This window comes from Cajanus cajan, chromosome 3 (genome assembly GCF_000230855.2).
Source record: "Cajanus cajan strain Asha chromosome 3, NIPB_CcT2T_4, whole genome shotgun sequence".
NCBI classification, from domain to species: domain Eukaryota; kingdom Viridiplantae; phylum Streptophyta; class Magnoliopsida; order Fabales; family Fabaceae; genus Cajanus; species Cajanus cajan.
The window spans coordinates 58606309-58617394 of record NC_138519.1 but is presented as its reverse complement, the minus strand read 5'-3'; the positions used below and the strand labels follow the sequence as shown (position 1 = coordinate 58617394).

Below are 11086 nucleotides of genomic sequence, written 5' to 3'. Positions count from 1 at the left end.
GTTCTCTAAAGTAAAAAACCTCCACACATAGCATATCATCTAAAATCTCCTAGTGGTGAAGGGTTAACCCAACATGTGCAATTTGCCTATGGTCACCAACTGCTTCGATGTGCCATCTACATATAATTGCATATTAGTTTGTGCTACATCAAATGCATCCTCCATCGATGTGTCAAGGGCAACACACTCCCTTTAGTGTTGATAGGTAGAGGAGAAGGCAAAAAAGGCAAAGAAGGAGAAGGTTATGTTGTAGGACCCTCAGATGCAAACTTTTCTTTGATGTCCTTCAACACCTTTGCATTCAATTCAACTTTAATACGTGTCCAATCATCAACAATAAGTTATGATTTACTAACATGCGTAGCAGAAGGAGGTCCAAAGACATTATAGGTGCCTCTCCCCCACCTAATTGTATGCACATAACCTGAATGTTCTTGAGTGCGAAGTACAATCGTCAAAATGTCTTGTCGCCCCTCCTCAACATAGGTACCCTGATTAACCTACTCTTCTAAATCGCTCTACAACACAATAGATTCATTTAAATGAATTTGTTAGTAATTAATGATGTGTAATCCATCCAACATATTAAAATGACGATACTTACAATCTTCCCTACTAATTCTTGAGTGGCACCAATTATGTACTCCCTTAATTTTCTCTGTCGAGTTATTTTCCACTTGGCATAATGATAGGGCATCACCCAAAGAAGTAGCATCCTCCTTCATTATGTCTTTCTTAAGCTTGTCATACCCTCCACGAGACAATACGTGGGTGTAGACATTAAGTGCTTGTAGCTCTTGTGCCCGCCTTCTCTTTTCCCATTTTATACATGTTTCGATATGCCTAAAAAGTTTCACATCACTTAGGAGTCAAGGCCAAGAGTAGTTTATAAACACCCTCCATCCTTAACCCGCCAAGGTGCCTTTTCAAGGATAAAACTGTGATGGATCAACAAGCGCTAAAGCGGACAATACCTTGGATGCGATAACCCTAATGATGACAACAAACTTGCGATCAGAACATTGGCACTAGAAGGAGGGCCTAAGCCACTCTTGTCCCTTAGTATCGACTGGGAGGCTTGTTTCGATATGCCTAAAAAGTCCCACATCACTTAAGAGTCGAGGCCAAGGGTAGTTAATTTATAAAAACCCTCTATCCTTAACCCAACGAGGTGCCTTTTCAAGGACAAAACCGTGATGGCTCAATGAGCGCCAAACCGAAGAATACCTCAAATGCGGTGACCCTAATGATGACAACGGATTTTCGATCGAACTCATCCTTTGATAATTTCAATTATGTCATTATACTATTACTCAAAAGAATACATTTGGGAATATCTCGATTATTATGCCTCATATTGACAATAACAAACAAAACAAAGTTAAATTCTAAAATAACCTCCAAAAGGGTGCAAATCATTGGTGTTAGAAGGAGGGTAGGCCACTCTTGCCCCTTACCATCGACTAGGGGGCTTGCTCCTATATGCCTAAAAAGTCCACATTGCTTAGGAGTCTAGGCTAGCGTAATTTATAAACACCCTCTCTTCTTAACCCACTGAGGCCCCTTTTATAGGATAAAACTGTAACGGTCCAACAAGCGCCAAACAGACAATACCTCGGATGCGGTGACCTTAATGATGACAACAAACTTATGGTAGAAACAATACATAATGGATACCTAAAATTCATTAATAATAACAAAAGGTAAATAAATTATTTATATAAAATGTTGAGTTGACTTAATTACCAAATAATCTGGTGAGAGTCGATGTTCACAAAACTTTTCCTAACTCTCCTAGTCAATATATGGATAATCATGACAAGGGTTTTTATCTATCTTGTCACCAAAAATGTACTCATTGTTGAGTTGACTCTTAAAACCCCTTTAATGTTGACTAACATAACTAACATATTTATTCCTCAACTAGTCAATGTTGGCAATGTCATAAGTGACCTACATATATAACAATTTAGTTAGTAAAAGTGCAATATATAATTCACAAATATTTTATATACAAAGATAATTTTTCATGCTATGATAGTCTTCCATATCTAGTTCTTCACACTTTCGGGGACATGCTTCCCACTCTTATAAGTAATGGAAGCCTTGCTCCTCCTAATAAAGGCTAGAAAACTCTGAAACTGTTGCTTGTGTGCCCCAATAGAAACCCTCATTGTCACATCAATGTCAATGTGTTTTAGCTCCTCTTTATTTCAACTAGAAGTAAGGTCTTTAATGTAGTAAGTTGCCTACCCCTTTTCTTGGTAGGTTGACTCAACTAACTTTACTCTACATCTCTTGAATGTGATGGAGGAGGAGAATGAGGAGGAGGTGGAGCAAAAGTATCACATGTGCTAGCTATAGGCCTATAAAAAAGAAAAAGCAATCATGTTAATAATTAAAATAACAACAAATATTATACACATAACAAGTAATAATATAATATATATTAACATTATAAATTAAACACATTACTTTGTACATTATGTTATGAGTTTATTTAACTATGTATATTATAGGTGTACGCATATAACATTTCTAAATTTTGTTAAATTACTTAAACATACTTTAAAAGAGCAATATAAAAGTCCATTATAGTTACTAAATAACCTCTCAAATGAGTACCAAAATAGTCCATTATATAACAACAAAATAGTCATATTAATCACCAAAACAACTATATTATAAGCACCAAAAAAAGTCCCACAACTACTCCACCATAGTCTCAAACCAACCCCCACAACAAAGCCAAATTAACACACATATCATATCCAAACAAACTAACTAGCCAAACCACAAACTAAACTAAATAAGTTCACAAACCTCAAACCCACACCCAAGTACCAAAATATGGACATAATTCTCAATCAAACAACACCAATTCACAAAATTAGAAGGTTGAGAAAAGAGAACGAACCTGACCGAAGCGCACAAGACAGAGAAAGGATTGAAACTTTTTTGCTTATAATAATTTCTCTTTTAATTTTAAGGGTCTAGTGAAAAATACTAATTATGCCTAAAGTATTATTCTCTCTCTTTCTCTCTCTCTCTCTCTCTCTCTCTCTCTCTATATATATATATATATATATATATATATATATATATATATATATATATATATATATATATATATATATATATATATATATATATACAAGAAGAACTCACTTTCATCAAGTGAGTCTCTATTAAAGTAAAGTGCTACCTTCATTTTAAGTCTATGGATGATGGCTTATCACTACTAGAATTTCTCTTATTACATGCAACTTTTCTTGTAAAATTTTCATAAAAATTGGCAGGAAACGTTGTTCCTGCAAATTTTTCTGCGAAATTTTATCTGCAGGTAATACCTTCGTGGATAGAGCTGTCAAAATGGGCTCAGCCCGGTGAGCCAACCCGGCCCACCACGGGTTCGAGCCGGGTTGGGCTAAAAATTTTTTGCAAATTTCAGTGTGGGCCAATTTTAAACCCGGCCCACTAATAACCCGGCTCACCCGGGTTCAACCCGTGGTGAGCCGGGCTGACCCACCAGCCCATAAAAAAAAAAAAAAAAACTTCTGCTATTGGGTTGGGCCAAATAAAACTTCATAGACCATCACAGGTTCTCAATTTTATGTATTTTTTCTTCAAATTATGTAATTAGTGTATGAATTTATTTACTTTTCTCTAGAAAAGCTTATGTGCATACTATTTTTGCAGGATTGGGCATTAAATTTGATTACATTTTTTTAAATTAGGTGATTTTTTCAAATTAGGTGAGCCAACCCGTTTAGCCCACCAACCCGTGGTGGGCCGGGCCGGGCTCAATTTTTTCCAGCTCACCAATAAATGAGCCGGGTTGAGTTGGCCCACCAAAGGCTCAACCCGTGGTGGGCCGGGCCGGGCCGGGTTACCCGATTTGACAGCTCTATTCGTGGATAATATATTTTTGCGAATTTTAAAATTCGCAGGAAATTTTCTTGCAAAATTTCTTGTGAAAAAAATTCGCAAGAAAGTTTCCTGCAAAAAAAAGTTTGCAGGAAAGTTTCCTGCAAAAAAAGTTTCACAGGAAAGTTTCTTGCGAATTTTTTCGCAAGAAATTTTGTAAGAATATTTTTAACAAAAAAATTAAAGAAATTATTATAAATTCTATTAATAATTTTTTAACTTTCAAATGCTCATAATGAATTCATTCGAAATATTTGTTTTCATGCCTCCAACATGTGATACATAATCTTTTAAATTCTAAGATTGTAGATTCTCAACCATACAAATCAACTTGTAAGGTAAGTGTTGCCCCAACTTATATACTCTTTAATCGCTTTATTTTCAATCGATGTGGAACTTGATTTTTTTTTTAAATATTAAACTTATAAATTTAAATTTTTATTTTTTTTATTTTTCCTGCAGATTAAAATTTGCAGGAAAATCCGCAGGAAAAGTTACCTACAAAATTTTTCTACCATTTAATAAACATTACTTGCGAATTTATTTTTGCAAGAAAATCTGTAAGAAACAAAATAAAATTCTTAGAATATTTTCTGCAAATTTTTACCATGAAAAAAAATTTCTATGATTATTAAAATTGTAGCAAAATTTGTAAGAAATATCTGTAAATTATTTTTCCCAAATAAATTCACAAAAAATTTCTGCGAATATTTTTTTGCAAGAAAATGACACATTTCTAATAGTGTATGTATGATCCTCTCAAGGTGAGTTTGGTTATTTTATCTTTTATATTTATGATTGTTATTCTTTTTTTTTTTTTTTAATTAAGAAAATCATTCATGTTTTTCATATTAAATATATTTTTCAGAATAAAATAAAAAGGATGTTAATAGTGGTAGTCATAACTCATTTAGATTTTTTTTCTATATGTTTATCATGAAAATTTAAGATAGAGATAACCATTTGAAAACCCTTTCTATTTGGTTTTTTTTGTTAGTGTTATCAAATATTAATTAATTTCTAAAACACATGTTAAACCAAAAAAAAAAATGTTAACCAACTTATTTCTACACGAAAAATTAGGTAATATATTTGAATACGTAGGAACAAGGTCGACGTTGTCGATTTAAAAAATAAATCAATATAATAATAATTTTTTTAAGATATAATATGTTTTTTAATAATAACAAATCATTAAAAATAAAATAATAAATAAATAAATTCAAAATAATCCTTTTTTAGGAGTAAAATAATAATTTTAAAGTAATATTAAATTTATACATTTAATTAAGATAATTATTTTAAAGATAGACATTTTAGAGTGCTAATATTTTTGTTATATGTAATCGGTTTTTACACCCTTGTTTTGGTTAAAACTAACTTTTAATTTTAATTTTTTTTTGTAGTTTTTCATAATAAACTATAGTAACGACTTCTCAATTATTAGACTTATTAATTTTCTTACATCTCATTGTAATTAATCTTAATTCGAATCTTGAAAGATATGTGTATGTAATTTATTAAAACACAAGGGCTTTCAAGCCATCCTTAATACCAAAACAAATTTTATTAAAAAATAGACTAACTCAATAATGTTTGGAAGATCATACTTTATAAATCATGTGATTGAACCACAGCGAAATAAATATACAACTAAAATAATTTTCTCTTTCAAACTCTTCTTATAAAAAATCCAAGACTTAACTAAAAATAGATTTAACATATAGGTCTTTAAATTTTTAAATTTTTTTAACTAAGTCCCTAAACTAAAATAATTTATAACGGAATCCATGCAATTAATAAATTAAACAGTCACAAGCTATTATTTTTATTAAATTTTAAACTGTCATAAGCTAATTCTAGATAACTAGTTATAAAAGTTATATAAAAAAAATTAATTATAATTTTTAATTTAAAGACTTAATTATATATACTCAAAAAAAAAAAATTTCTAACGCCATTTCTATTTGATGAGCAATCTCCTTGAAAATCCCCTTACTTTAATTTTATTTGGTAGAAAGTTGCACATTGTTCTTCATATCTACCTAAACTTCACTGTCATGTATTCTCTCTTCTTTTCTCTACCCTTTCCGATCCATATAAAGCCACCCCTTGCCTCGTGCTTCACTATCATATGTCTCTCGCTACTAGTTTCGATTAATCTTGCTTGGGACCAGCATGGTCACATTTCTTAAAACTCCTACCTTCCTTTTTTTGAAATTTGTTTCTTACTTCCAACAATGTTTATCCATAAATCTATAGGATTTTTGTTCGGATGTTGTCTAAACAAGTTAGTTATCTATTGGAAGTTTATGTAATAAAAATAACGTTAACTCCCCAGAGCCTGTCCTGTCTTTATCAAAATTTTCTTCTTTTTGTAACGGAGAGATAAATACTAATTTCTTGTGGTATAAAAATTGATTAAAGAGGCTAATTTTTCTTAACAAAGATACTTTTATATACATAGACTTCAAGATAGAATTGTCAATGTTTGGATACAAATTTTGAATAACTTTTGAGACTTGTCTAATAAAACTGAAAGGTATTTTTCATTGAGAAATCCTCGGGAATACTTTTATCTTGCATCCAACGAAACTCTACATGTTTAAGAAATACAATTAATTAGAAAAGATGGCTTTATTAGGTGAATTGGATATTAAAAAATTTATTTTCAGGATCTTTAATTTCCAAAAAAAATATTCTAAAATCTTTCCAAAGAATCATATTGATTTATATAGTATAGGATATGTGTTATTGAGATTAATTTCTAAATTCAAGAACAAAATGCAAGTTGAATCCTAAATGATATGCAACAGATTTAACACATGCAATCAATGTTGACGAAAACTCAAATAAAGAGTATAGGAATAGAGAAAATGACATACAAATTTATATTGATTCAACCACCATAATTATGACTTACATGTAGTTCACAATTAACCTGATTGAGATTTTTCATTATCTTTAGATTCAGAGTATTACAATTACATCCACATGCAATAAACTACTGGAATCTTAAAGATAAACCTATTTCTGGAACCTCAAGAAATGTCCCTTGTAGTCACCCACTACAAGACCTTTTAATCTTGAGAAACCTACTCAAGAACAATGATAAAGAGAGTTATAGAACGAATTCACCTTGAACCAAAATCAATTAAAGAGGTGAATCAGATTTAGAGTAGCTTAGTCTTTCTCTCTTAGTTGGAGGATGATGATCCTTGAACCTTTTCTTGAAATTACCCACAAAAGATCAAAGAAAAATAGAGAACTCTAGAGAGCCTTTTTCACAATAGATTTCATAAAAGTTACAACTTTTTAAGAATGATATGTTCTAAGTTTGAAAATTGATATTTATAGAACTCTATGACTAAAATATTCGATTATTTTCATGGATAATTAATTATTTTATTCTTGGTGAGTTTTGAAACTAGTCAAGAACACTATAATTGATTATTTGTTGGAATAATCAATTATTACAAAGCACTACCTCTGAAATAATTGATTATTTCACATTGATAATCGATTATTACAGTGAGTTTCTCAATGAGAAAACTCAATGTAAATAATCGAATATTCAAGTGTATAATCAATTATTTTTAGTGGCAGACTCAAATTCTCAATTTTCAAATTTAAAATAAGTTTAAAACCAGTTTCATCATCAAACATCATTTAACAAGAAATATTTGATTAAATTACTCATAATGCATAAAACAAACATGTCTAACAAAGTGTAAACACACATCAATATAATTTGCACTCTCTTAAAAACATGAGATGTACTCTTTTGTAATCATCAAAACATCAAAAACTAAAGTTTTCATCTTGAGCTTTGGTCAACACAATTATCTTCCAATAATACGATACCTTGTTGGTTGTCTTTATCAATATTTTCTAATGAAACAAAAGCCACTTAAAAAATAATTTTATGAATAAATAGTACATGGATCAATAGATGATTTTAAGAGATTTTACACCGCAATTCAATTGCAAATTGTGGGTGATTAGTTTGTTAACTTTTATACCAAATTCCTTAAAAATCACATCTTTATTAAATTCTAACTTCATCCATAAAATTTCAATGAGTTGACATAATGATTAAGAATCCTACGATCACACATTGTGGAGATGATATATGTAGCAAAAATTTGTCTTTGATTTCATTGTATCTGAAATTTTTATCGTGTGCAAATACTCATTAAATTAATGACAATTACAGTACTGTGAACGAAATTAGTTTCTAGTTCATTAGACAACAAGAAATTGGTGGTAGGAAATAAAAAAAAAAAAAAAAAATCCTCTCCCAAGTACCCTACTATAAATTGACCCTAGCTAGATAAAATGAATAATTAATAATTTATTAAAATGAAGCTAGAAAATAGAAATGATTAAAATGACAAGGGAGTAATAACATAACATGGGGTTGTGTGGTGAGAGTGACACAAAGAGGTCCCGCAAGCACACTTCCCTTAACCCATTCCTTTCTCAAAACCCCTATTTAACAACACACCCACCCTAATGCCTTTCCCATGCACTTCCACTCACTCAATATCAATAACCTTATTCATTCCTCTCATGCTCATGCCACTTTTTTCCCTTAGGTCCCTCCCTAGCTCCCACACTTTCTTTCTTCTCTCTTTCTCTGACAAATCCACTACCTATAGCTAGCTTAGTAGTTATTAGTTGGTACTTCTTGCACAGACACAATATCCTTCTATCTCATTCGGTTACCTTGAACAAATCGAAAACAACAGCAAATATTTCTGACACACCCTTTTAATTAACAACAATGTCTACAAGAAGATCTCGTTCCAGACAACAATCCGGTGTTCCCACTGAGATCACTGATGCTCAGATTACTGATCTCGTTTCCAAGTTGCAACAACTCATCCCTGAACTACGGGCAAGGCGTTCCGACAAGGTACTAATAATACTAATCATTATCATAATAATCATCAAACTTATCATTATTATACACCTAATTTTTTTTTATCATTTTATTTAATTGTTTTTTTTCTCTCTCTCTCTCTCGAAAATGAAATGGACATTCTGTCTTAAGAATAAAGTGTACGTGAAAATTTTTAGTAATGATCATAATAATGATAATAATTTTGCTTCTTTAGCTCCCATCTCTTTCACTATTCTCTCTTTCTCTCTCACGAACAAGTCACATGCACGAGACACAAAAACACAGATTTTCTGTGGCTTTGGTTGGCCTTGCTAGATAAGTCATGCCACTGACCACCCTTTAATGTTTTTTTACCCACAACTTGTGAGGGTGTGGGACTAAGATATTCCCTTGCCATCATTGACTATACTTTAGTGGCATTAAATGCAAAATGTGGGAGGAAAATATAAAAATTAATTTTTAATTTTTAATTTTTTTTTTTTTTTTGGTTCTTGTAGGTTTCAGCTTCCAAGGTCTTGCAAGAGACTTGCAACTACATCAAAAACTTGCACAGAGAGGTTGATGATCTAAGTGACCGGTTGTCACAACTTTTGGCAACCACAGACTCCAACAGTGCCCAAGCAGCCATTATTAGGAGCTTACTTATGTAATAATATTAATTATAATAATTAATTATAGAGCTTTAATTTCATGTGTCGTGTGCATGTTAATTTAGCATGTTGTGTCATATATATATCCTCTATTCTGAGTAGGGTTTGATTTGTATGACCAAAGCAGAAGGCCACCTCCATTTACTTAGTTTAATCAGACACTTTGTAGTTTGTATTACTATAAATAAAATGAACTTGCATCTTGATGAGTTTCATTTAGTCTGAATGGTTGTACATATTATAATGTGTGTTTATACATGAATCCGTACCCGTGTAGAACATATGGCATTTTTTTTTTATATATTTTCAAATTAGGAGGCTACAACATGCTTTTGTTTGATTTCATACAGTCTATCTTATTAGAGAAACTCAGCGGTTTTGCGTGGACCCATTTAAAGGGGCAAGTTTGAACCTGACCTATTACATGTGACATTGCCCCCACACCATTTTCGGTTATTTGTTCTGGCCAACCCGTGATGTTAGTGTTGGACCACTGTATACAATGAATCATTCATCATGAACCTTTACCAGAGTACATTTACCTATCTATATCTGTTGTTACATATGCACCATATATGTATATGGATATAGATAAGATATACCTGTATCTATTATTTACAAATTAAACTAACATTTGCTTCATGAATAATATATATGTATATATATGGAATGGAAACCATTTACCTCAAGAGTAACTCTTGGTATAGTATCTTTAGTGTTAAAAATTTATGTTCTGTATTTAATTTTAAATATTTAATCATTAAATTAAAAGTTTTTAATTAATAAATAAGTTTACAAAGTTTTACAACATTTTAAAAATATTCGATATTTTATTACATCAATTCAAATAAACTAGTATTTACAAATGCATATCATATGTTAATTTAAGTCTATATAATATATTATATAATTTTTAAAATTTTACAAATTTTATCTATTTATTAAAATTTTAATTTAATAATTAGATTATTAAAATTTTAATTTAATAATTAGATTATTAAAATTTTATATAGAGTATGAATTATTAAATGGAGTAATTCTACTTAAATTTTCATTTTGATGAGTATCTAGGGACGATAGCAGTGACTAATCTCCACGCTATGTTGGAGGCACTTCAAAAGGTGGAATAGCTGGCCGCATACACAAGACAGGATTCGAACCCCTGATCTTGCTTAAGCGTAGATCAACTCCTACCACTAAACCACACGCTTGGGGTTAGAATAATTGTTTAATTAAGTTATTTTAATTTTAAATTGAAGGATTTAATGATCTCATACTTTTGGTGTAAAATTTTGTGCACATTCTACTAATAAAAGATTACCATTAATATGAATTTTAAGGCAATTATATAAAAGTTAACAAGCTTACCACCATACATGGTATTTTGTGATTTGACAATAGTGTAAAATTGTTTTATATAACAAGTAGATAGTTTTTTTATCTCTCTCTAAAATTAAGGTATCAAACATAAAAAAATTATATTTTCTATTTTATCTCATTTTAATATATCTAAGTCCTACTTAGTTCGAATAATTAATTAAAATTGTTTTTCAAGAAAAGATTCTTCTACTAGACGTCCAAGAAATACTATCTAAAAGGAGAT

At 30.6% G+C, this 11086-nt stretch overlaps 1 protein-coding gene across 1 annotated transcript; it reads left to right on the top strand.

The window, feature by feature from the left end:
- Window positions 1-8440: 8440 nt before the first annotated feature.
- LOC109818798 (transcription factor PRE6) lies at window positions 8441-9702 on the top strand. The gene is made up of 2 exons (XM_020384323.3): window positions 8441-8845; window positions 9331-9702. The coding sequence occupies exons 1-2, from the start codon at window positions 8714-8716 to the stop codon at window positions 9481-9483; spliced, it is 285 nt and encodes a 94-aa protein (XP_020239912.1). The 5' UTR covers window positions 8441-8713; the 3' UTR covers window positions 9484-9702.
- Window positions 9703-11086: the final 1384 nt, after the last annotated feature.